This window comes from Oncorhynchus kisutch, linkage group LG1 (genome assembly GCF_002021735.2).
Source record: "Oncorhynchus kisutch isolate 150728-3 linkage group LG1, Okis_V2, whole genome shotgun sequence".
NCBI lineage: Eukaryota > Metazoa > Chordata > Actinopteri > Salmoniformes > Salmonidae > Oncorhynchus > Oncorhynchus kisutch.
This window is the reverse complement of record NC_034174.2, coordinates 74,920,064-74,945,825: the sequence shown is the minus strand read 5'-3', so window position 1 is coordinate 74,945,825 and position 25,762 is coordinate 74,920,064. Positions and strand designations below refer to the sequence as shown.

The 25,762-nt window shown below is 46.2% G+C and overlaps 5 protein-coding genes and 1 long non-coding RNA gene across 11 annotated transcripts in view; 3 read left to right on the top strand and 3 right to left on the bottom strand.

The window, feature by feature from the left end:
- The first annotated feature begins 310 nt into the window (after positions 1–310).
- On the top strand, positions 311–12,687 carry slx4 (SLX4 structure-specific endonuclease subunit homolog (S. cerevisiae)). 3 transcript variants are annotated; one of them, XM_031833199.1, is made up of 14 exons: positions 311–674; positions 785–1,479; positions 1,594–1,816; positions 2,136–2,354; positions 2,684–2,949; positions 3,177–3,475; positions 3,620–3,884; positions 5,142–5,317; positions 5,564–5,710; positions 5,845–6,014; positions 6,223–9,164; positions 9,382–9,484; positions 9,786–10,118; positions 10,246–10,857. In XM_031833199.1, the coding sequence occupies exons 2-14, from the start codon at positions 957–959 to the stop codon at positions 10,607–10,609; spliced, it is 6,030 nt and encodes a 2,009-aa protein (XP_031689059.1). In that variant the 5' UTR covers positions 311–674; positions 785–956; the 3' UTR covers positions 10,610–10,857. The 3 variants fall into 3 exon arrangements, with proteins under 3 accessions (XP_031689059.1, XP_031689056.1, XP_031689068.1); XM_031833196.1 differs by having other exon boundaries at positions 311–1,479; positions 10,246–12,687; XM_031833208.1 differs by having other exon boundaries at positions 311–1,479; positions 2,684–2,940.
- On the bottom strand, positions 10,938–16,567 carry mcrip2 (MAPK regulated corepressor interacting protein 2). The gene is made up of 5 exons (XM_020468918.2): positions 15,554–16,567; positions 15,231–15,300; positions 13,704–13,837; positions 12,232–12,351; positions 10,938–11,455 (listed from the first exon to the last, which is right to left on the bottom strand). The coding sequence occupies exons 1-5, from the start codon at positions 15,606–15,608 to the stop codon at positions 11,385–11,387; spliced, it is 450 nt and encodes a 149-aa protein (XP_020324507.2). The 5' UTR covers positions 15,609–16,567; the 3' UTR covers positions 10,938–11,384.
- Positions 14,686–19,319, top strand: LOC109876511 (uncharacterized). The gene is made up of 3 exons (XR_002253018.2): positions 14,686–16,805; positions 16,913–17,078; positions 18,164–19,319. It is a non-coding gene; the product is annotated as an uncharacterized LOC109876511 (long non-coding RNA).
- Positions 17,362–24,244, bottom strand: gde1 (glycerophosphodiester phosphodiesterase 1). Its single transcript, XM_020468912.2, has 7 exons — positions 24,212–24,244; positions 23,464–23,944; positions 23,124–23,299; positions 22,820–22,925; positions 21,997–22,089; positions 21,524–21,735; positions 17,362–18,034 (listed from the first exon to the last, which is right to left on the bottom strand). Exons 2-7 carry the CDS (start codon positions 23,728–23,730, stop codon positions 17,887–17,889), a joined length of 1,002 nt encoding a protein of 333 aa, XP_020324501.2. The 5' UTR covers positions 23,731–23,944; positions 24,212–24,244; the 3' UTR covers positions 17,362–17,886.
- Positions 23,061–25,762, top strand: part of tmem186 (transmembrane protein 186) — a 3,454-nt gene continuing 752 nt past the window's right edge. The window contains exons 1-3 of one of the 4 annotated variants that reach the window (XM_020468915.2): positions 23,298–23,514; positions 24,655–25,377; positions 25,418–25,724. In XM_020468915.2, the coding sequence (XP_020324504.1) occupies positions 23,471–23,514; positions 24,655–25,339 (729 nt within the window). In that variant the 5' untranslated portion in view covers positions 23,298–23,470 and the 3' untranslated portion in view covers positions 25,340–25,377; positions 25,418–25,724. Of the gene's footprint in view, positions 24,391–24,649 lie in introns of all 4 variants that reach the window. The other 3 variants (XM_020468916.2, XM_020468917.2, XM_020468914.2) reach the window with 3 other exon arrangements.
- LOC116375800 (4-aminobutyrate aminotransferase, mitochondrial) overlaps positions 25,723–25,762 on the bottom strand; it is an 8,529-nt gene continuing 8,489 nt past the window's right edge. The window contains exon 16 of the mRNA XM_031833214.1: positions 25,723–25,762. This exon is cut by the window's right edge and continues 618 nt beyond it. The gene's annotated coding sequence lies outside the window, so the exon portion shown is untranslated.

Genomic DNA, 25,762 nt, shown 5'->3' with positions numbered 1-25,762 from the left:
GGGCAGCCTCAGAATGAGAACAGGTAAAGTGAGTATTCGGGCAGTCAGAATGAGAACAGGTAAAGTGAGTATGTGGGCTTCATTCAAAAATCTCTCGATGCCATGCAAATTTCAGGTAAAACAGGTTCCTGAGTGGCGCAGTGATCTAAGGCACTGCATCTCAGTGCTTGAGGTGTCACTACAGACACCCTGGTTCGAATCCAGGCTGTATCACAACTGGCTGTGATTGAGAGTCCCATAGGGGCGGAGCACAATTGGCCCAGCGTCATCCGGGTTTGGCCGGTGTAGGCAGTCAATGTAAATAAGAATTTGTTCAAAACTGACTTGCCTAGTTAAATAAAGGTTACTTAAAAAAATATATATATGCATTACACACAAAGCTGTTGCAAATGACTGTTACCATGATTTCAGGGGAGAAGCTGTGGATTTTAGAATATTTTATTGTTGGATCAAATGATAAAGCCATCAAGCCCCAAAAAATGTATATGGTCACTTATACTTCAGTTTAAAGCTAATTGCTATTCTTCTACTGGTAATATTTTCTAAATGTTGTAAATGATTTAGTACTTTAAAAATAATAAAGGTCTTGTAACGCATAAATCCACCCTATCACATGACCTGGGTAGACGTCAAGCCTGTTGTCACGTGACCGGAAGTATGTGAAGCAGTCGAATGTGAGTATTTTGAATAAAGATAAATTTAGCTCGTAATACATGTTTTCACTGTCAGATGCAACTGTTCAATTTTCATGCAGTAATGGCACATTCATTCCTAAATTATGCAGAATATTTATGCTGAAGAGAGGATATTTCACAAATGCCACCTCACATTTTTAGCTAGCTAGCAGCATTAACCTCCATGGCTCTCAGTCCCGAGAGGCTAACGTTAGCTACTATCAAAACAACACATCTAGCTATTTAGTGGCGCAAGAAGCAGACCACAAACAGTCAAACACAATGGACGACTCTGATCAAGACTTCGTGGACCTCTGCTCTAAGTTGCTCAAACGAGTCCGCAGAAAAGCAGGCGTAACCGAGAAGAGAAGTGTTGCAGAGCCCTCGTCCCAGGACACTGTGAAAGACATACCCACCAAAAGGGTGACGAGTAGGAGGAAGAAGAAAGATGTCGGCCCAAGTTCAAAGGGAGCTTTGGGTAACAACTCTGAACACGTTTCCTCCATCTCTACCACTTGTGATGAACCAAACCGACTTCCCTCCAATACAGACAAATCTAAACAAGCAGTGGTCAATGGCGGTATGGAACTTGGTGTAGGAGAGAATGGGTCATCAGTGGCTGTGGATGTTGCTGGGTCTCAACTTGAGGATAGGGGAATGGGGGTGAAGGAGAAAGTGCTACACAGGATGCAGCAGTTCAAGAGAGTCAATCCACAGAAGCTGGTGCATGGTGAGAGGAATCAGCCTGCAGCAACAGGGAGTGGAAGTGACAGTGCTGCTCCCCATCCACTGCCAGATAATGAAGGTGAGATCCATCACTGTGTCTTTACTCTAGATTCTATGGTGTGTATTTTCATTTGTGTGTACACTCAATGGCATGCTAATTACCTTTCTCTCCACCTCTGCCCTTCCTGTTCAGTTCCATCCACCTCCGCCTCTTCTCCCCTACCACTGGACCCCCAGGTGGATGACTCGGATGAGGCCCTGGCCCTGCGTCTACAGGAGGAGCTGGACAGGGAGGCCCAGGCTGTGGCCCAGGGTAGTGTAGTGGACCTGGAGCAGGGAGGCCTGTTCTTCTGTCAGCTCTGCCAGAAAGACCTGTCTGCCATGAGCCCCACAGGACGCACCCAACACATCAACAGGTAGGGACGACTGGAGCTGGACACACTGGACACTTGCTCTCTCTCACCCATCTAACTCCAGAATCTGTCTGTTACTAGAACAGTCAATGACTCCAAAGAGCCAATTATAATTCCAGATTCTGTCTGACTCCAAGGAAGATACTGCCTCATTTCCTTTCCTGATCTTGAGGAACTGGATAGGTGAAATCAAGTCATCTTGTGGCTTCTGATGTTTAGCCTTCAACAATCCAGTGTTTTCAGATCAGTGCAGATGAAGGAAAGGAGACAAGGAAAATAAACCAGTTAACTTTATTGGGACACCCCATGTCCCCTTATCCAGGTGTCTAGACGAGAGTGAGGACAGTGCTGCCCCCGCCCCTCCTCCCGCTCCCAGCGTCCCAGAATGCCCCATTTGTGGTAAACGGTTCAAGTCCCAGATGAGTCGCGCGGCCCACCTCAAGCGTTGCTCCTCCACGATGGGCGTGGCTCCTGCCGAGCTGCTGCAGGCTGTACAGAGACAAGTTGCAGAGGGCCTGACTGACAGCACCGCCAACCAACCGTGAGTCACCCTGGTCTGATTGGTCCCGCCCCTTTGAACCATCAACCAACCCAAACAACTTGACTGCTATTACTGTACATTAAATTGATAACTTTGATGTTAGAAGCATTGAGTCGTGTTCAGGAGGGTGCAACATACTGAACATTGCTGATAGAAGTGTACTTGATAGAGCTAACGTTGTGCCCTACTGAACTGCCCCTGTATGATGCTTTTGGGGCTGTTCTGTCCCACCTAGAGAAAGAATGTAGGAGAAACACTGCGTTGTTCAAATGCTGGAGGACAATAAACTATTCTATTCCACCCGTGAATAACCCTCTCCTCTCCCCCAGTCCGCAGGCCGGAGGTTCCAAGCGTAAAGGCTCCACGGACCCCAGCCTCCCGGGTAGGAAGAAGCCCAGAAAGAAGCCCCGTGGCCTGGATGAAGACACCATGATGGCCATGGCCCTGTCCCACTCCCTACTGGAGCAGGAGAACGAGATGGAGCGGGAGATGCAGAGAGAGTTACAGAGGGAGAGAGGTGGTCAGCAGCTCCCAGTCATCCTCCCTCACATTTCTCTGTCACCATTGAAGTGGAAAGCTGAACCAAGTAAGACGAGTAAGTCACTATCTTGACTGAACCTACGTATTGTTTGGGCAATGCATTATGCTATGATTATAAGGATGCATTTGCTGTGATGAAAAACAATTTCCCTTTATTATGTAAAACAGGAGCTAACTATACTAAATGCATTGATATGAAACTATACATGTATAAACATATTGATGTTTATATTATATCATTAATATCATAGCCGAGTCCTATTGTCTTGACCCCTCCCCCAGGTAAGGGGCGTGGCAAGAGGAAAAAGGGTGCACCCCCTCGCCCCCCTCCCCTCCTCCTGGTCCAGGACTCGGAGACAGCCCTGAGGCGACTACAGGAGCGTGTGGCTGGCCTCCTCCTCCGTACCCGCGCCCCCTCGCCTCCCACCCCCACACGCTGCCCCAGCTCCCTGCCCTCCTGCAGAACGGGTGCTGGCCCCCTCTGGCAGAAGAGTGCGCTGCGGGACGGAGGGCCGAAGGTCATCTCTGAGTTCTACACCCCAGAGCTCAGAGAATTTCTACAGCCTTGGGTGTCTGTAAAGGTGAGAGCCCATGTGCGTGTGTTACTCATACTTTCACATCTTTGCTTCTAATACTCTGATTTGTGTTAAAAGTATGAGTGTATCTTGATTCGTAGTCTTTTCATTCACACTTTCATTTATTTCACTCAATTTGTCTTCTTCTAGATGGATATGGTGTTTCCCACCAAGGCCATGCCTGGATCCTCCACCAACCTTTCCTCAACAGAAAGCATCTCTATGACCAAGCAATCTGTCCCTTCCTCCCAACAACCAGTCTCCTCCACCCAGGCAGCCCCCTCTTCGCTCCCTTCCACCCCAGGGACAGGGCACCTTCCAGTGGGCAGCCAGACTCTGTGTGACCTGATGGAGCTGGCTGATGAGGGAATGACCCTCACACAGTGGGGCTATTCTACCCCAGGAGCTGCCAGAGGTGAGAGCTACTCCTGGGAGAGCTGTTATATACAGGGAAACACACAGGGGGAAGAATGTGCACAAAACACAAAGACATTGACATGTAAAAGTGTAGGACTAATACAAGCATATCATAGTCTTCAGTCTGACTCCATTACCATGTGAATGCTATAGGTAGAAAAGTGTATCCGTGGATCTAGTCAAGGTAGCGAGCCTTGTATCACCACTCAGAATACTATAAGTTACATGTCCAAGATGACCCTTATTGAGTTATTCAGAGGCTCTGAGAGACAGCTAATATCTTGCGATCAATGTCCTAGCATTAAATGATTGATTTAACCTCAGCTCAGAGCTGCACAGTTAGAGGCCAAGCACATCTGCTGTGTGTAGTATGAATAACATTTACCATTAGACCATACATCTAATAACACGAGGAATGTTCCTCAGAAATATGACAACTGCCGTTCTTATCCATCTAAAAGTAATCTCATTTATTACACTTGTGCAATTAGAATACAATTATGAAATGCTATACATACCAGAAGTCTTCAATGTCAAAAGATACAAAATATGTAAAAGTCTAAATGTTTAAAAGACCCACTATGGTGTAACAGAACGCTACACCAGGAGATTGGTTTCCAATGACTCCGTGAACCAGGTTTCCACCCATCTTTTATTCTCCCCTGAGCTCCAGGTCTCAGAATCTCTCCTCGTCTAATTAACGTCACGGAGTTCGGCTAAAACAAAATTCATTCAAATAACTCAAACTCCAGAACCTCCCTTATCTGAATGATAAGAGCTCACATCTGGTCGCTCCCTCTATGAACAGAGAAGAATAACACAGTAACAATGAATCCATAGCACTTACAGTACAATGAAACATATCAACATTCACAACACTTTATGAACTCTTGAATCAATCCAAACACGACAATGTAATTCATTCATTTCAAGTTATCTGTCTTCACACCCCCGACGGTGTCCGTGCTCCCAGGGTTCTATGGGAACGTCCCGCCACGGATAAGGTGTGTTTGTCTTCTGCGTTCTGTCATATGGTCAGCCATAAATCGTGATGGAGTCCTCAGTCTGGGCCTCGGTGCCTGCGAGTCGCTAGACGCATCTTCATCGCTGGTCACGTTCTCACTCCCTGTTTTTCCACTCCAGACACAGGATGTATATACACGCTCACAGACATGCAGATTAACACACACACAGCATCCCTGAAAGTCAAACCTACTGTACCTCTAACGTTGTTAATCTTCCCTCGCGCCCTCAGACAAAGAGAACACTGCTACAGACTTCCACCTGAGTGGCTTTGTTCCTGAGAGCACAGACGAACCCCCTGACCTGTGTCTCAGTGGCTTCATCCCAGAGAGCAGTAGAAACACTGAAAGCCATCAGATGAGATCTCTTCCTCAAAGCAGAAATACCAACAGGAGCAGCCAGAAATCAGTAAGGGACCTTTTTTAGAAGTCTTCCACTCTATTGTATACATTTTAATAACTAGACCTTGATTAGCTGAGTGCAGTGTGTTAGAGTAGGGTTGGAGCAAAACGCTACACACACCCAGTAGCTCTCCAGAAAGAGGGTTGGCCACACCTGGGCTAATATAATCACCATCTCATCATAACTCTGTTGGACTCTTGTTGCCTGATCATTGCTCTGTGCTGGTAGCCATTGTCCGTCTCTGACCCATAGGTGGCGCTGTCCAGGCTGGCCTCAGACCTCACCAGTATGGTGAACAACCCCCAGTTCAGTGATGTCCAGCTACAGGTGGACAGTGGGGAGGTGTACTTCACCCATTCATTCATGCTGTATGCTCGCTGCCCCCTGCTGGTGCAGATGGTGAGTGGCACCTGTGGATTTTGCCTCGTTGTATTTGCTTGTATGGTTCTCCTTTGAAACCATTAATATTTACAGTTGAATTTCATTTGTTTTCTATCGCTCCTTCTCTCATTCCATCCCTCTCTCTCCCCCAGGTCCATGACAGTGGATTCTGGGTGCAGGAGGACGGCATGCCCTCAGCCCAAAGGGTGTTGTTGGGTGAGGTACCAGGCCAGGCGGTGTATACCCTGCTCCAGTACCTCTACACAGCCCACTGCCCCCTCACACACACCCTGCTGCCACACGTTCAGGAGCTGGCAGCCAGGTAAAGTCTGACTCAACACCTCCGCCTGGATGGCTGGTGTTTAAGTGATATGACTTAATCTTTGTAACAGAAAGTATTACAAAATTCTCAGGTAAAGGGTGAGTTAGAATGAACCAAAAAACATATTGTTCTTTATCCCCCTTCCCCTCTTGCTTTCTGTCTCTCTTTCTATAAAACTCCTTCTTTCTCTCTGTTTTCTCCTCATCAGGTTCAACCTGGAGGAGCTGCAGCAGCTGTGCCAGCTCTACCCAGCTCAGACAGACCTCCACAGAGGTGTAGAGGGACAGGGGGATCAGTGGGGAGACTACCCAGCCCAGGAGCACCAATCTGGGGGAGAGGAGGAGCACCAAGACCAGGTCTTCATGGAGCTCCTCCGCTCCATGTGGAATGAAGAAGAGGTTGAGGAAGATGAGGACAGAGGAGAGGAAGGAGGGATTGCGATGGAGGAGGAGGGGCGAGGGGATGGCGTGACGATAGAAGATGCAGAGACGAACGAAGAAAGGGTGAACGAAGAAGAGATGGAGGAGATATATGAGTTTGCTGCCACTCAGAGAAAGAGGGATGAAGGAAAAGAGAGCGAAAAGGAAGAATCAGAAGAGGAGGAGGAGGGAGGAGTGACATTTTTCACAGAGACAGAAGAAGAGCAGGAGGCTCCAATCCAAGCTCAGTCATTGGCTGAACACTCAGATACGGGTGAATTAACATGCATGATGTCCCCTCAAACAAAACCTCCCAGTTTAGAGGCAGACATGGCTATTGGTGACATCGACACAGACCAGGGGAATCCAAATAGGATAAAAGCTGATCTCAACAAATCAGAAGGTAGAGATCTAGAACGTTCTAGAACAGCCACCGTGGAGTCAGACAGAACAAAACAATTTGAATCAAACGTCACAAGCTCAAGAAGTGTTGGAGAGGTATCAACAACAAAAAGCCTCCACTCCAGTCCGATTGACTATCAAGAACTAAACGCTAGTCTAGACCGTAGCTACAGCCGCCTCTTCTCTGACTCTTGGGGGGTCTATGAGACGCAGGAGGAGCCCCACACCTCCCCACCAACACAACCATCCTGCCACTCCCAACCCCACAGGGCTATCCAGAAACCCTCCTGCTCCCAGCCCCCCAGGACCATGGTAGTGGAGGGTGCGAGACAGCCAGAACTCACCTCCCCACCCCCACCGTCCTCCTGCTCCCAGCCCACAAGGGTGAGGGTCGATGGGAGTACGAGACAGACAGCGATCCCTACCCTCCAGTACTCAGCCATTGAAATCATTGACCTCTCCATCAGTCCTCCTCTGGTCCCTGGTGTATCCGCCCTACCTGTTCCTGGTTTGTCCCCAGGGGAAGTGACTGACACCGGGGCACGAGTTAGGACGAAGGGAGTGGTGGGAAGAGGGAAGGTTCCTGTGTGTAAGGAGATACTCCAAGAGAAGGTACCGTCTAGTCCAGAGGACTTAAAGAGAGAGAGTTATGGTCCATATAGTATTTCTGTACCCGTCTCTCCTCCTCACAGTACCAAAGAAGAACCTGAGCTTATAGTTCTGTCTGACTCTAGTGAAGAGATGGAGGTAGGGGATCTAGGACCTACCAGCCCCTCTCCACCACCCCCTACTCGTCTCTCCCAGAACCACCAAGGCTACACCCGAATCACAACTCAATCCAACACAGAACCCAAGAAACCCACCTCGATAACCCAATCTGACACAGAACCTAAGAAATCCAGCTCGAAGGAGAAAGAGACTATTGGTGGTTTTGTGAGGGATCCTTCTGTCTCACCTTCCGATCAAGGCTTAGATCCAGATCCTCCAGGTTCTAACCCTGGTTCTGCTGGTTCTACTAGACTCATGGACTGTTCTGCAGAGATGTCTTGGCTCATCCCGGCCACTCCGCCCCTGCCGTCCAGGAGGACGAGCTCTACCCAGACCTTTAGTAGCATGCGTCGCACTCAGCTCTTTCCTAAGGCCAACTCTTCTTCCTCCTCTTCTGCAGCGTCAGTTTTCTCCTCTCCCACCCTCCCTTTCAGGCCTAGCCGCCAGACCTCACACCCACCCAGGGTTTCTACACATTCTGCCCAGACAGAGTCCTCTATTTCTAGGCAGAAATCAGACAGCAGAGGGCTTCGGCACTCCAGCTTGGGTCTCGACCATGACGACCTCTCTTCCCAGAAATACAACAGTGGTTTTGGATCCACAGTCCCCTCCAAGTCCCAACCAAAACGCTCCTGCCTACCCCGCCTGACCCCCTCTCTCTCCGTCATCCCCCCACCAGACCCCTCCACCAAGGGTACTCCTCTCCACAACGTCCCCCAGCCATACAGCTCCACTCCCCTTTATTCAGATCTACCCAAGCCCTCTGCTCCGTCTCTGGCCTCCCCTCTTCTGAGAGACGGGGAGGGGGACAACGGAACCAGGCAGAGAGGGAGGGGGCTGGGGATCTCTGGGAGCCCATGGAAGAGAGGGGGAGAGGGGTCTCTGGGCCTATCCCTCTCGGACCCACATAAGGACCCTCTTACCCAACCGAGAGAGAACAGCGGCTCCCCCGGACAACGCCGACCATCCAGTGAGTCTAAATACTTCCACAGCCCAGGAGATAGCGAGACGGGGGGAGAGAAAGAGAGGGGGGTGAGAGAGGAATCGGATGAGATTATGAAAATGGAGGAACTGGAAAGGAGTATAGTGAAAGAGGAAGAGCAGGAGGAAGAGATGGGAGAAGACATGGAGAGGTCCAGTAACAGCTTTCAGCAGAGCTTCCTCGGGATGGACGAGCCACCCATGGCCTTCGATGACTCCTGGGGCCTAAACGCAGGAGGAGGGGACACGGACGGAGAACGATCCCAGGCAGTGTGCTTCAGTCTGAGGCTACAGAGCAGCGGCGGTGGAGCTAGTCCTCCAAGACAGGGCCGGAGAGATGGAGAGATAACAGGAACATCCTCTACTTTTACCCCCTCTCCTCTTCCTAAAGCCTACTCCACCCCCTCTCCACCTCCACCCAACACCACTACACCCCAGGCCAACCCAGAGATCAACGCTAGCCTCCTGGACGCTGAGATCTGGGACGACTGGGGGCAGGAAGAGGATGAGGCTCTTCCTCTCTCGCAGAGGGTGAATCCTGTAGCTCTGGCTCAGAGAGTGGCCCAGCTCAAGACTCCAGGTAATACACTTTCAGCAGTTATACCCCCTTGTATAGAGGTTATAATGTTTAATCTAGCTAGCTCGGGTTCAAAGCCAGCTTCATTGCTTCCTACTGTTGAAATATTGAACAGTCTTCCATTGGTGTTATTCTGATCCAGAAATGCAATAAACATGTGAAACACATTCACTGTTTTGTCACATCTTATTTCTCTACCCACTGACCCCTCTCTCCACAGTGGCCCCCCGTAGGAAAGGCCAGCAGGGCCCCCTGGTCCCCATCACCCCCATGCCCAGCTACTCTGACATGGACACACCTGACCTCAAGAACAAGCTCAACAGGTCTGACTCCCCCAACACATCACCTCAGAACGGTCTCTGGTATCTCTGCCTTTTAGATTAGTTTTTCTATCAGTTATTTAATTCGTGGTCATTTCACTCCCCCATCACTACCACCATCTTAAGAGACCTAGCCTTATCTAGTTCCCAGTCCTTCTTCCTCCATTGATTGTTCTTTGATGATGAGATTACAGGAGCACAGTGAATGGCAGTTGTCAGTGTAGTCTGTCTATACCCCCCCCCCATCTCTTTTCTCTACATCCATCTCTTTCTGTTGCCATCCTGCTCTGTGTCCTCCCTCTAGATTCGGTGTGCGTCCCTTACCCAAGCGCCAGATGATCCTGAAGCTCAAGGAGATCCACCAGTACACCCACCAGGTCGTCAGCTCAGAGTCCGAGGACGAGGCACCTTCCCTGGGTCGCCCCAGAGCCGTCGGGCCGCCCCCACCCACCACCATGGAGCCCACCAGAAAGCCAGTGTCCTGTGCCCAGGCTGAGGGGTTTAAAGAGCCTGGTGGAAAAGCAGCACCTACTGTCTCCCTGGTGAAACTGCCTGGTGAGGAGGAGGACATGGAGCCTCTCTCTGCCTCTCAGGGATCCAATACGTCCTCCACAGCACCCAGTGAAGACTCTGAGAGGTTAGCACTGGGAGTGTGTGTTTAACAGCTGTTGTTCATGTATGTATTTGTCTAGAATACTTTGACTTCTAAATTCAAAGTCAAATGTAGTAACATTGACACTCCTCCATTCATCTCTGTTCTCCAGGTCTAATCCAGAGCAGTGCCTCTCTGATGACTCGGATAACGACAACATTACTGCCTCGCAGTCTGCCTCCAAGCTCCAGGACAAGCTCGTCACTGTCCGTCATTTCATCCAGTCAGACCCTGACCTCTACGGGCAGATCCTCCACTACCAGCCCCTGGTCCTGTCAGACCTCCAGGCCAGACTTAAGGCCGCAGGTATCCAGCTGGGGGCCGCCAAGCTACTAGACTACCTGGATTCCCAGTGCATTACGTTTACCACAGCCAAGCCTGGACTGAGGGGAGGAAGAAAGAGAAGAGGGAAGGGGGCGACCAGGGCTGGAGGGAGGGGAAGGAGAGGGAGAGGGGCAGCTAAAACGGCAGATTGAAGTTACCTTTGAGGGGATACAGTGGAGGCAAAAGTGGATTTTGAAAGGATTTGCGGGAAATAATTGAGTCTAAACTAAATCAGTGGCAAATAAGGCTGTAACGTGTTACTACCTTTGAGTTCTGGTTGAACTGTTTCCTGTTCATATTGGTTGGATGTTGGACTTCTAGAATTAAGTCATGTTTATGTTCTCTTCCTAGGGTCCTATCTTTACAGCATGTTATACTAGTCTGGACTAAGCCATTTTCACTGGGTTATTGTCCACAAGACAAAATAGTTAACATTCAAACCCCTGGATTACCCGGGAATAACTCCAACACAAAGGAAAATAGTGAAAAATATTTTACTGTTTTTCTCCAAAGACCAGCCAAGAAATAGACTTCATTCAATCTGAGCACAACTCATGTTGGGGCAGGGAGGTACTTGTTAAAAAGAAAACACAAGTGGAAGAAAAGTCACAAATACTCTTCATGAATTAGTTCTTCTGGTTGATTAGCCAATCAGGAACAGGCATTTTCCTTGGAGGTGGAGCGTTCAGTCTAAAAGTTAGTAGCTTCAGGACCATTCAGGGGTACAGCAATGTGTGCGTGTCACACACTCCCCTAGCACGGTGCAGATATCAGTATTCCTTTGAACCCAAAATACTGGGTACAAAATACAGGAAGCCCACTAAACTGTAGCTTCAGAACCAGAATGTCCTCTCTCCACCCCCCCAGCACCTCTTCTTCTGATCACAGCTTGGCCCATGTGGCTTCCACGCAAGTTAGCACCTCCTGTCACGACAGGTTAGCGATGTTGGCCAGGAAGCGCTGGGCCCACCACTCCTCCAGGTCTATAGGCACAAAGTCTGTAAGGAGACGGGGAATAGGTGCTAATGAGAGAACATTACTATTATGGTACATCTGTCTGGATCTCTCAAGTCTGCATGGAGAGAAGGAGAGGCAATAGTGTATGAAAAAGGAAACAGTATTGGTGAGATTTTTGCTAATTGAGATATTACATTTGTGCTTCAAAACGCGTCACTCGTTCTCTCTGTAACCTCAAACACTACAGTACTGTCCATCTACTGTTAAGTAACTGTCCAATGACCTACAGAGTGAACAGGACTAGGCAGGTTTTTGTGTGAAATCAGCAACCAGGAGGAGTGACAGTTTATCCAAGGTGAGAGACTGATAGTTGTTCAGAGACCAGAGAGTTAAACATTAAAAAGCTTGCCTTATGACCTCTCTATCTAGCTGCAGATAAGATGGTGCCAAGAATGACTTAGCCTGATGTGTTTCTTTAGACAGTACTGAGACAGACGTTTAGAGGGCTAGACAGAAATACACCAAAATAGAAGGTTAAGACCATGACAAAGTGGAGCATGAGTAGGCGTGCTGATCTAGGATCAGTTCGTCTTTCAGATCAAAATAAGATTGTTTGGACAGGGGACCTGATCCTAGACCAGCACTCTTACTCTGAGGCTTTATGAATACAGGTCCTGGGCATCACATAATTGGAAGTAGAGGTTGACTAGTGTACAGCCTCTCCCATATATCCCATTGTTGCACGTCTTCGGTAAAGCAAGATGGAGGCTGATTAAACAACAATGGCGGCTAGTGAATAAGGCCTATAGCTACTCACTCTTCGTTGTGGTACTGGGGGTCTTCTCTGCGTACTGCACGGGCCCCTGGCCACATACAGCAGCAGGCTCCACACGGCCTTCTCCATCTCCTGCCAGCTGCTGCTCCATTTCCTGCCATGCTGCAGAGAGAACACAGAGGCATTAGTACACACACTAACTGAAGATACACTTTACAGCCAATACCTTTTTCCATGTGTGTTATGCTGCAGTTCCTAGGTAGTTGTATCATACACACAGCCTATGACTACATAAAACCAACTGGACATGACGCGGGGAAATGTTTCGGGTGCTTTTTAAAAATCCATCTATTGTGATATTACAGTATCATGGGGTGCTGCAGCAGCCATCGCACCACAACTTCCCGCGGCTATGAAGCTGATGGTTGGTTGTTTTCCTCAGAAAATGCCCAATGGAAGTGTTTTTATTTTAAATAAACTATTCCTCTAGAGGTGTAACCTTGCTTGTGCTTCAAATGAAACAGCCAACTATGTGTCCTCGAGTGGACCAGGACAGAACTACAGTACATTTTATCAGCCACACTACTAATTGAGATAAGACTGGAGGTTGTGTGTTTCACTATGAGTTATAACACGCCCCTTACACTTCCAAATACACTGTTGACTGTATACATTTCTGTGAAAAGCATTCGAATGTTAATGTACAAAAATATACCAAGCTCACGGTCTTATAAGAAGTACAAAGGAGCTTTCACCTTACCCTACTTAGTGTTTTCATAGTTTAAATGACAACCGTGGTGACTGGACTTATTCATGCACTACAATGGAGTCAAAGGCTTTCTGTAAATGAGGAGAGCTGTGCTCTGTAAGAGGTTTTATAAAAACAAACGGGATATGCCCAGAACTTCCTTCTGACCATTATCATTGAGCAGTGTTCCAAGAACAACAGAACAGGTTGTTCTCTAAGGTTTGAGGATCTTTCAACTATAATACCCAAATTGTGTCAAAGAATTCCTCGACTTTTGCACTTGATTCATCATTTAAACTCGGTGGGTTCCATTCTCCTCCCAGTTTGCTTTCGAGTGTAGGTTTAGACTCCACGTAGTTCTCTCCCTCTTCTATACATCATCTCTGTTCTATATATTCACACCCCCTGTTTGCTTTAGTGTCTATTCTCCTCATGCATCGGGTAGTCTAGTCCTTGAATGCAGTGATTCTCTCCCAGATCAACATTACTGGTGGTGTGGATAGTGGCAGTGTGTCAGATGTAGCCTTGAGTTAACACTGAGTCAGTGCTGCTGGTCAACATGTCTGTCAGCTATAATGGCCTTCCATTCAACTGATGTACACTGGAATGTGTGTGCATAAAATGATTTACTATAGGCTCAATAATAACCTTCAAATTGCATATTTGAGAGTACAATACTCCTTATACCATGTGAGTGAGTGTCCATGGCTCTATGCATGAGAAAAATGGGTAATGTCTCATCTGTCCAGTAGTCAATGTGTCTCACCTTCGTACACAAATCGGACATTCTCTTCATGGGCCGGGGTGAAGCCTTCAGATGTGGTGTCTTCCTTCTGTGAGGCTGCAGTGTGGTATCTCTTCCCGTTCAGGCGATTAAACACTATCTTAGGGGTTGGAGAGCTAGACAGATAGAAGATGACGGTAAATGAGTAACTGTGTGTGAAATCGTATTGCGTTACGCCTCTGGAAAGCTGGTCTTGCTTCAAAAATGTATATGCTGGGCACTAGATTATACTTTTATCATAAAACCCAAAAGGAACTATATTTTTTATTGAATAAAACTATAGTCCATCCAGGATGGATGTTTTTTCTTTGGCATCACCTTCCATTAAAATGATACATACATTCTCACATCATACCTATTTAAACCAGTCAGTCCATACTGCATGCACTGAAAACAGAGGACATTGATACATTCCCAAATGCACTAGATAGATAAGTGCATATACTCATGCAAAGTAAATTGTATATCTAGCCTAGAGGTTCAGTGGCTATGTCTAGAACAGGTCTCCAACCCGGTTCCTGGAGAGCTACTCTCCTTTAGGTTTTTGCTCCAACCTTAATCTAGCGCAGCTGATTCTAATAATTAGCTGGTTGATAAACTGAATCAGGTTAGTTACAACGGGGGTTGGAGTGACAACATACAGGAGGGTTTCTCTCCAGGAACATGGTTGAAGAGCCCTGGTCTAGAATATTAAGGAATTCTATTTTCCCACATCGCATGTCATGCCCACTCGGCTACCATAGAAATGTAAGGATTGGTGGGATTCCTCTGAACCTACTTCCTTACACAGATGTCGCTACGGAGACAACAGCAGACGGGTTATAAAAGTCTGGAGTGATTCCCAGGAAACGATTGAATGACTGTGCTATTATGTAACACACGTGCATTAAACTACATTGTATGAATGTATTTGATCCTGTATTGAAAATATACCAACGTATGTAGCCAATGACAGGGAAAAAGCTTGCTTACTCAACCAAATGCACCATTGCTAAACTTGTGTGCCCTTGCAGAGCGCGCGAGGCATATTTCACTTTGAACGCACGCTACGTTCTCAGGGTACGTTGTTCATAGTTCTACACTGGCTACAATGTAACTACTGACAAAACTCCCCAGTCTCCAATGGCTGTTCAAAAATGTTAATGTTTCTCTACTGCGTTTAAACAGTAAACAAATGGCCAAAGTTAGCACGCGCGGCTAGCCAGCAAGCCTGTCAGCTAACCTCGCAAGGTCAGACCGTTTCCAAACAATGTAGAAAACGTTGCAATAACACTTCAACGATACAATAATTTATCGGTGTATCGACACTATATTGCAGTAACCATACAGGATTACGAACGTTCTAAAATTAATTTCCGTGAATCGTGACGTACTACAAAAATGATAGTGGAATCAACGTTACATGATTATGTTTATTCCACTATACGCCACACACGTACCATGGATTCTTCAGCTGACTGGTTTGCTCGCGCTTCTAGATATTATGATAAATGCAATATGGCAACTTACTTTGAGGATAACCAGGGGGTCGGTTTGAGCTTCAAGTCGTTGGTTTTATTCTCAATTTGCTGCGTGGGACCTGAAATGGAAAGAGAATAGCAAGATTGCACTGATCACAACATGCATGCTTGTCATTAAAATATGCTTTTAAATCCGACAGATCTAATCGAGGGCCTAGGTTCAATTAAACACAGTTCCGTGCTCATTATATAGGTTTTGAAAAGTGCACTACTGCTTTATTGACATGATTCGAATGCTACTATCGATAATAACAATATAGGCAATACATAATTGGATTGAAGAGAAACCATAATTACATAACGGATGCTCACCTGTCCTGCGCTGTGTAACAAGTTTACTGGGACCTCTAGTAATAGTGTACATCATGTGAAAGCCGAGAACTTCAGTTTTGCGAATGAAAAATAAGTGGGTTATCTTCAACAAGTCGAGAGTGGTAGCCTACAATGTGTCGACTCCAAATACCGTGGTGGTCTTTAAATCGATCCCCTTGAGCAATCCCCTTTTTGGTCGAGTTCTCTTGACGCAGCCACGTTGGGAAAATTATAGCGCCTGTGTTTCCAAGTCAGCTGCTCAGTGCTACGTAGCCTACGTCTCCGGTTCGGTTAAGAGATCTCGGTACTGCTACTGCAATGTGTTCCTTGTCCTGTGCTGTGATCGACGCCGCTACGAATAAGCATATGTTTGGTTAAAGAGCCAGTCTGCTAGTGCTTCAAGGGTATAGCCAATAGGTCAACCAAGGTGATTCAATACGGATATGGAATTCAAATGTATGTTGGAGAAGAAACTCCTACCCTTCCGATCACTGTTTTTGAATAGAAAATACAGTTAGTTATATTGATTAAATTCCCATTTGTGAGAGGCAACCCTATCCTACAGTACGCGTACAAACAGTGACACCGCACACATGATTTCATCATAACAGTCATGGGCACCCCGGTCATGTCACTACACACCCCCAACCGTCGCGGTTTTCGAGGAGGAGCGCCCTTCAGAACGCACTACTGCTGACCCGTAATCCGAGCACGTGGAGATTTGAAGACTATTCACGATGATCGGGTTTAAAATTTGGAATGAAAATTGGGAAGTTAAATCAGAGATTGCTGAAGTCCGTTTTTTTACCAGCACAAATGTTCTCTGATTTAACACGAGTCATTATGCAAACACAGCCTTAGGCTTTTTAGTATAGGGAGCCTAAGGCTCCCGAGTGGCGCAATCTAAGGCACTGCATCTCAGTGCAAGAGACGTCACTACAGTCCCTGGTTTGATTCCAGTCTGTATCACATCTTGCTGTGGTTTGGAGTCCCATAGGGTGGCACACAGTTGGCCCAGCATTGGCTGGGGTAGGCCATCATTGTAAATAAGAATTAGCTCTTAACTGACTTGCATAGTTCAATTAATAATATATATATTTGCATAAGGCATGCATTTTGGTTGTTGTGGAAGAGCCTAGTATGTATGTTCAACATACATACTGGGAGTCAGAACATATGTAAGACGGGCAAGACATGTTTGGTAACGGAAGCTCGCTGGTGACGAGAGGAGGCTCAGACAGGCTTAACCAAGGTAATACTAGTCTACCTAGGCTTCACCCTGCCCCCTACACTCAGACACATCTAGTCTATATAGGTCAATGTATGGGACTAACCCTAATCCTGCCTCCTATCATCAAGGACCTCAGCCACCCGAGCCAGGGCCTGTTCACCCCCCTACCTTCGAGAAGACAGAGACACTACAGGCGCGTCAAAGCTGTGACCGAGAGATTGAAACCACTAGCCGGCCTCCGCCCAGTACCCTGCCCTGAACTTTACTCACTGTTACTAGCCGGGCTCCCACCAGGTAATAAACCTTGCACCTTAGAGACTGCTGACCAATGTCCAGTCATTGAACACTGGTAGTAGCCTCGGCTTCAGACTTTGCTTATGTTGTTTTAAGAGGTGAGGGGAAAGCCTGTGGCAGAGGGTTGAAACCATATCGTAGACACTGCATAAGGACATAGAGAGAGAGAGAGAAGCTGAACAAATCTACTTTATCCATACTTGTTTATTTTTCCATTCCTATAAGATTATTTCACTCAAGTTAATGCATCTTATTAGGTTAGTATTTCATTGGAAGCTGGTTGGATGCCCACAGACTTTTCCTTATTCCAGTTAGACTATCCCTTCAGAAAAGCACATTATTGCACTGTGTGAGAATGAAGTGTTCATATTTACACATCCTTGACAATGGGAATGGTCATGGATTCAAAATATGACATATGTATGAGCTGTGGTCCCGTGTGGCTCAGTTGGTAGAGCATGGTGGCTTGCAACACCAGGGTTTGTGGGTTCAATTCCCACGGGGGACCATTATGAAAATGTATGCACTCACTAGTGTAAATCTCTCTAGATAAATGACTAAAATGTAACTGTGCAGTAGGTACACTCCTGAGTTGGTTATCACAGTACATAGGTGAACCTGGAGACATGTTGTTCACTAAATGAAGTCGCCCTGTAAGTTGAAGGCTCTGTACTGGACTGAATATTTGTATCATGTGTCTCGGACATACAATACACAGTAAGATAAGTAACACAGGGTTAAAGCCGTATGTGTCCAATATGGGATTTTAACTCGCTTCAGTGTGTGTGCATTTTGTGCAGGTGTCTGTTCAGTAGTGAGGATCACAGTTCTCCAGTAGGCTGTCAGTGATGTAGTTGACGTTGAGTATCTCCTGGTAGTATTGTTTCTCCTCAGCTGTGTTGACTGTCCAGCCCACCACCTCAACCCCTCTCTGAGCCCAGTACTGGACATAGTCCCTGGGGATGGAAGAGAGAAGAGAAAGTCAATAAGGAATCAATGGCCAATCAAATCAATACATGTGATGTGAAATGAGATGTGTAATAAAGGGAGACTTAGTGATTTTAGCCCTTTATCTACTTCCCCAGAGTCAGATGACCTCGTGCAATGGAGGCTGCTGAGGGGAGGACGGCAACATCATAATGGCTGGCACTGAGCGAATGTAATGACATCAAACACATGGAAACAACGGGTTTGATGTTGTTGATACCTTTCCACTCCAGCTATTACCACGTGCCCATCCTCCACAATTACGGTGCCGCCACCAACCCCAAAATGAACATGGATACCATTGTTGTCTCTGTGTCCAGTATGAAGGAAGTTAGAGCTAGTTTCGTGAGCCAATGCTAACTAGCGTTAGCGCAATGACTGGGAGTCTATGGGTATCTGCTAAAATCCCAAAGTATCCCTATAACAGTGGTTATTGAGGGTGTGTACACTTCAAACAGCTAACGATGTGGGTAACCGTTGTGGCGTGTAGTAACAACAAAGCAACAGTACATAAGGGCTAGAGCAGCAAATATTTTGTTTCATCAGAAGATACTTTGCTCCTTCAAGCAGAATCATGTCATTATATAGGTCTAAAGTAGTGCACTATATAGGGAATGTACATAACCCCCTCAGGAGGTTGAAACTATTACAGCTGCACCATCTTGACTTGTTGCATCACTGCTTGGTATGGCAACTGCACCGCCCTCAATCGCATGGCGCTACAGAGGTTGGTATGGACAGCCCAGTACATCACTGGGGCCGAGCGCCCTGCCATCCAGGACCTCTATATCTGGCAATGTGAAAGGAAGGCAATTATCTTCGTCAATTATCTTGAAAAATAACGTATACTTTAAAAACAGGAAGTCAACTAATCCTCTGTCGTTAACACAATGGAAAGGTCACATGCTTTATTATCCAAATGTTGAAAGTAGGTGAGGTGACAGAGAGAAACAAAATGGTGCAGTTTGAGGTCATGTGGCGGAGAGCGATGCGGGCGCTGGAGATGGGTGTGTGAGCAAGTGGGTCTGGGCAGGTGTGATGTTGTTGTTGTTGTTGTCATTTGTGTGTGTGTGTGTTTTATATTGTAAAAAATAATGTACAAAAAAAATAAAGACCCAGAAAATCATTAAAGACTCCAGCTATCCAAGCCATAGACTGTTCTCTCTTCTTCCACACGGCAAGTTGTACCGGTGTATCAAGTCTGACACCAAGAGGCACCTGAACAGCTTCTATCCCCAAGCCATAACACTGCTGAACAGCTTCTATCCCCAATCCATAACACTGCTGAACAGCTTCTATCCCCAAGCCATAACACTGCTAAGTAGCTAAACAAATGGCAACACAGACAATCTGAGTTGACTCCTGAATGTTTATATTTTTTTGCACTGTCTTTATACACACTCACAGGACTCTACTCACTCACACTCCAACACACACACTCCATTTGCTCACACACACTTATTTTGACTTCACACACACATACATCATATACTCTGCTGCTACTGTTTATCATATATCCTGATACCTAGTCACCTTACCCCTATGCATATCTACCTCTATAGATCCAGTATCCCTGCACATTGTAAATACGGTATTGGAACTAACCATATATACAGTTGAGGTCGGAAGTTTACATACACTTAGGTTGGAGTCATTAAAATGTGTTTTTCAACCACTCCACACATTTCTTGTGAACAAACTATAGTTTTGGCAAGTCGGTTTGGACATCTACTTTCTGTATGATAAGTAATTTTTCCAACAATTGTTTACAGACCGATTATTTCACTTAATCACAATTCCAGTGGGTCAGAAGTTTACATACACTAAGTTGACTGTGCCTTTAAACAGCTTGGAAAATTCAAGAAAATTATGTCATGGCTTTAGAAGCTTCTGATAGGCTAATTGACATCATTTGAGTCAATTAGAGGTGTACCTATGAATGTATTTCAAGGCCTACCTTCAAACTCAGTGCCTCTTTGATTGATATCATGGGAAAATCAAAATAAATCAGCCAGACCCCAGAAAATAATTGTAGACCTCCACAAGTCTGCTTCATCCTTGGGAGCAATTTCCAAACGCCTGAAGGTACCACGTTCATCTGTACAAACAATAGTACGCAAGTATAAACACCATGGGACCACGCAGCCGTCATACCGCTCAGAAAGGAGACTCGTTCGGTCTCCTAGAGATGAACGAACTTTGATGCGAAAAGTGCAAATCAATCCCAGAACAACAGCAAAGGACGTTGTGAAGTTGCTGGAGGAAACAGGTACAAAAGTATCTATATCCACAGTAAAACTAGTCCTATATCGACAAAACCTGAAAGGCCGCTCAGCAAGGTAGAAGCCACTGCTCCAAAACTGACATGAAAAGCCAGACTACGGTTTGCAACTGCACATGGGGACAAAGATCGTACTTTTTGGAGAAAAGTCCTCTGGTCTGATGAAACAAAAATAGAACTGTTTGGCCATAATGACCATCATTATGTTTGAGGTAAAAAGGGGGAGGCTTGCAAGCCGAAGAACACCATCCCAACTGTGAAGCACGGGGGTGGCAGCATCATGTTGTAGGAGTGCTTTGCTGCAGGAGGGACTGGTGCACTTCACAAAATAGATGGCATCATGAGGGAGGAAAATTATGTGGATATATTGAAGCAACATCTCAAGACATCAGTCAGGAAGTTAAAGCTTAGTCGCAAATGGGTCTTCCAAATGGACAATGACCCCAAGCATACTTCCAAAGTTGTGGCAAAATGGCTTAAAGACAACAAAGTCAAGGTATTGGAGTGGCCATCACAAAGCCCTGACCTAAATCCTATAGAAAATTTGTGGGCAGAACTGAAAAAGTGTGGGCGAGCAAGGAGGCCTACAAACCTGACTCAGGTTACACCAGCTCTGTCAGGAGGAATGGGACAAAATTCACCCAACTTATTGTGGGAAGCTTATGGAAGGCTACCCAAAATGTTTGACCCAAGTTAAACAATTTAATGGCAATGCTACCAAATACTAATTAAGTGTATGTAAACTTCTGACCCACTGGAAATGTGATGAAATAAAATCTGAAATAAATCATTCTCTCTACAATTATTCTGACATTTCACATTCTTAAAATAAAGTGGTGATCCTAACTGACCTAAGACAGGGAATTTTTACTAGGATTAAATGTCTGGAATTGTGAAAAACTGACTTTATAAATGTATTTGGCTAAGGTGTATGTAAACTCCCGACTTCAACTGTAGCTCACTTACGTTCGTTCTCGTGATCTTCTTACTTCCATTTCTTGTGTGTTTTTGTTCTACCTTCATGTATTTTATAGTACTACATTGATATTGATAACTGCATTGTTGGGATAACAGCTTTTCACTGTCCTTCTGCACGTGACATTAAAACTTGAAATGTAGTGCAGGATATAGGGAATAGGGAGCCATTTTGGACTCTAAATAGACAGCGGTGACTCACAGTGATATGAAGTTCTTCTGCACCAGGAAGGCAGAGACGCCACAGAGGTTCCAGAGCAGGTGGTGGTGGGCCCAGTCCAGTATCACGTCTAGCACCTGCATACAGTGGTGTTTCCATAGCGACGAGAAGCGCGGCGTGCCGTCACCCAACCGACTAAGGCTCCATGGCCGGTGGGTCAGCGCCGTCACCACTTCCGGGTCAGCCTGACGCATCTGGGATCAGGGGTTAGAGGGCAATGGAGAGAAAGAGGGAAGGGATTTTACTACGAGTTTATCAGGTCAAATCTTTCAAATGTCTATCTGTAATCTAATTTTCTTCCCATAGTGAAGCTGAAATTAAAATGCTGCCATATCATGGAAACTTAAATCAATAGTTAGTCCTCTCATACAGAGACATAGACACATCTAACCCAGCACCCATATAGACAGACAGCCCACTACTATCCTCTTGTCAACCCAACAGCCCACAGTTACCCTGTAAATGACTTTGGGCTCAAAGGAACAGACGATGCTGGTGTTGTAAAGCACAGGGTGTTTCTGATACATCTCCTTTAGGGCTGCCGCTGCCTGGGAGAGGAGGAGAGAAGAACAGAACATGAAAAGGTCATTAATACACGTTCTGTTTGTTTGTAGAGTCTGTGTATATTTGTGTATGTGTACCTCTCAGACCCACTGGTGAGCCAGTAACTGTTGGGGGGTCAGTTAGATCAGTGGTTCCCAAACTGTGGGGCGTGCAAAGGGGTCGGCAGAGGGGGTGCAGAGCCCCCCCCCCAAAAAAGGATCTCAGTTGAGCCTTAAACTTACTCTTGAATGTTGTAATAGTAGAATGCACAAGGTGTAATTTTGAAAATTGGGTAGTGCATCATCAGTTCCTCTTATCATGTTAGTCATTGCAGACCTTAGAAAGATAGTTGTAACTTGTCAGAATTCTCTTATTGTATGAGTCACTCAGATATGACATGAACACACAATGTGTAGAATTGTTGGAAATTAGCATTAAAACAGCAAAAGATGTTCCCCCAATGATGGAAGAGGGGCCGGCCGGAGTGGAAAAGTTTGGGAACCGTCGAGTTAGATGACTGCTCTCAATTCTCAGTTTCTTGAACTGAAGTGGGCCACTGACTAAAACCACAGGCTTTCAACAGGCCTAGCTGGTCCATGACTGATCTAAAAGTGTTAAACAGCAAACAAGAGAATTATCAAGCTTAGGCTTAAGAAGAAGACAAAGAAGTACTCAGTAGTGAGAAACTGTGTATAGTCATAAAAATCTTTATCTGAGGCTTCTGATTGGCTGTACCTCATCTGGGTGACCTTTGACATCAAAGTAGATGGTGAGCTGCAGTTTGATGCATTCCTCCACAGCCTCCTGCAGAGTGGGGACGTTCTCTCCCTGGAACTTGTCACTGTAGGAACCACATAACATATACCGTGCCATCATTGGTCCTGTCCCAGCTAACTAATAAGCACAGAACACAATTTAAACCATGATAATTTATTCATTTGAATATGTGTTTTAGTGTTGGGAACAAAAACATGCAGACACTGCCACCTCCAGGACCGGAGCGGTCCTACAGTATCACTCCACCTCTCTTCCTACTCACCGGAGTCGGTGCTTAGCGGCAGCGTCCAGTTTACACAGCCCAGAGAAGCTTAGCTGTGTGAGGGGTCCCGACCCGTTGGTGGTTCGGTCTACAGTCTCATCGTGCATCAGAATAGGGACTCCATCTGATGTGAACTCCAAGTCCAGCTCTACGCCGGTCGCCCCGTTCTTATGTGCCTAGAGATGCAGAGAGAGAGAGAGAGGGAGATGAGACCAGGAAGGTTTGCCATAATCATCTGGAGGCTATGTAAGGGGAGAGAGAGCGAGAGAGAATGTTGTGGCTTTCAAGAACCACGAATCCTTGTTGAACAAATACTTCTCTCCTCGACTTCCTGACTCACCTCCCGGATGGCAGCCATGGTATTCTCCGGCGCATCATGCCCTCCACCCCGGTGAGCGACTAAGGACACCCCACCCGAAGCAGCGTTCTTAGCGGGCCGAAGCACCTGTCTCGCCTGGCTGGTCGGGACTTGGGGAAAACGGAACATGATCAGAAAGGCATAGAGGCAGGCGGTGAGGGCGGTGGACCATATCGGGCTCCGTGTTCCGAGGAGAACGAACGCGAACACCACAGAGAATAGGGCGATTTCGTCTCCGAGTTGAAGCATTTTTGCGCCGAGTCCATACGGTCACTGACTCACACTTCTGCTATGCTGTTGGACAGACAACAGTGCATTAACACTGTCATAAAGTTAACATTTCTTAATAGGCCAACGAAGCTTGGAAAGACGTCTCAATATTGTTCAAGTTGGCTGCAAACAGCGACACTTCTTTGGTAGATCGGGACTCCACCGAAGATAGTCTTGACATTCCTTCTTCAATCTATGCAGAAGCAAGACACAAAATAATTCAGTGGCAACATTTGAAATCGTTAGCGTAGTTTCACAACATCCTATTCACATGCTCAAACAGCGACATTGTTGCCTCATAACTGTCATATTTGACTTCCCACTTTCCGTTTTAATAAGTTTGTGGAACCTAAAGTTTAAAATAAAATGTAAAAGACTTGCGCAATAAATATTATGCTTTTAAAAAATTATTATTGTTCACATTTATTAATATTAGAGATAAAAGTTATTGCACAAATACTTTATTTTGACCATATGTCGCTCTGCCCACAAGAGGGCGGAATTGCTCTTGGAACATTGCGTAAATTACTTCCTGTGCCAAAGTGCAAGGTCTGACCTAGCCATCTGGCTAACAGCGTGAATGATACCTTCCTGAGATGTTTTCTCACATATTTTGCAAGATAGAAGCCAGCTAACATGGTTGGTAAATTAGTTATTTCTTATTGTCGCTTGACTCAATATTAGACTGTCAGTTGTATAGCCACTAATATAGAATAACACATAATACCGTTAGAATAAATTGGATGAATGAGGATGCAGCAAATAATCGGTTCTCTGTTGTATGGCTTCTTGCTCTCTAAACAGTTAGTAGTTTTAAACAAAAACGAAGTATTTTTGTATTTCTCATGTCTCCATCTGTTGCCCTCTACCCGACCCTCTCTCTGTCTCTATCCCACAGCATAGGTCTACAACACTCTTCCCTCGGCTGTCCTACCATGTGCTGGCCCACTGCAGAGGATACTGTGTGTTGAGAGGCAGCTCAAGGTCGCTAATATGTGGCCCACAACCCCATGTAGTCACCCGACTGGACCCAAGATGGACGCCTAGTATCCAACACAGCTACCCAGTACCCCCATCCCCCCACGTCACTGCTCTCACCAAATACTCTGACTTATCCACCCCAAAATACAACCTCATCTACTCCTTACCTCACATCAAACTCCTGAGAGCGGTCTCCAGACTCAAACTGATCCAAACCGGAATCACTATGCTCTTACTCCCACCCGTATACTACATGTATTTCCAAGGAGATGCTTCGTACCTACTGGTTAGCTACAGCACGGGGATAGCGGCGTTCGCCGCCGTCATGCTCTTCTCGGCTAGTCACTACCTGAGACGCGTCGTCGGGATGATGTACCTGGATGAGTCCCAGACGACACTGAAAGTGTCTCACCTGACGTTCTGGGGACGCAGGAAGGACGTGTATCTGCCCGTGACGGACGTTATGACTCTGGGGGACACCGGGGACTCCATAGGGGAGACTATATTGAGGTTGAAGAGATATAGTAGTTCTGAGACGCTGTACTTCTCCACTAGACTGGGACGTGTGGTGGATAGGCAGGCCTTTGAGAAAGTGTTTGGGACTTAGATTTGATGTTTTTATAGGGCTTTTCAGAGCCAAACCAGGCTGTACTGAGCCAAACCAGGCTGTACTGAGCCAAACCAGGCTGTACTGAGCCGAACAGAGCCCAGCCAAGCATCCACTATAGTTCCTGGAACTGTGCTGAAAAGATCTGAGCCAGCAGTTAGGTCTGGGTTGACACAGTGGTGTGAAAAGGGTATTTTATGTTGTGAGCATTTAAAATGTTGTATATTTAGCAGCTAAAGAGATGCCTACCTACATATACTGCAGTCTGTTCTGTCCCATTTCTTGACTACTGTGTGTGACCAAAAGAAACAGTGACATTTTGTGTTGGACAGCTGCTCAGACTCACAGCCTTCAATAAATACACCCTGATCATTTAAGCAACAAATATTTGACGGGTTTATTTTAAGGTACAGTACACAAAAC

Excerpts from the sequence above, each read along its gene's own strand:
- mcrip2 (XM_020468918.2), bottom strand. The coding sequence starts at position 15,608 with ATGATGTACACTATTACTAGAGGTCCCAGTAAACTTGTTACACAGCGC. Across the intron at positions 13,838-15,230 it reads ACCCCCTGGTTATCCTCAAA|CTCTCCAACCCCTAAGATAG; the intron begins GTAAGTTGCCAT and ends CTATCTGTCTAG. Across the intron at positions 12,352-13,703 it reads TGTCCGATTTGTGTACGAAG|CATGGCAGGAAATGGAGCAG; the intron begins GTGAGACACATT and ends TTCTCTCTGCAG.
- slx4 (XM_031833196.1), top strand. The coding sequence starts at position 957 with ATGGACGACTCTGATCAAGACTTCGTGGACCTCTGCTCTAAGTTGCTC. Across the intron at positions 1,817-2,135 it reads CGCACCCAACACATCAACAG|GTGTCTAGACGAGAGTGAGG; the intron begins GTAGGGACGACT and ends CCCCTTATCCAG. Across the intron at positions 6,015-6,222 it reads GTTCAGGAGCTGGCAGCCAG|GTTCAACCTGGAGGAGCTGC; the intron begins GTAAAGTCTGAC and ends TCTCCTCATCAG.
- gde1 (XM_020468912.2), bottom strand. The coding sequence starts at position 23,730 with ATGCTTCAACTCGGAGACGAAATCGCCCTATTCTCTGTGGTGTTCGCG. Across the intron at positions 23,300-23,463 it reads CCATGGCTGCCATCCGGGAG|GCACATAAGAACGGGGCGAC; the intron begins GTGAGTCAGGAA and ends CTGCATCTCTAG. Across the intron at positions 22,926-23,123 it reads GCCGCTAAGCACCGACTCCG|TGACAAGTTCCAGGGAGAGA; the intron begins GTGAGTAGGAAG and ends TGGTTCCTACAG.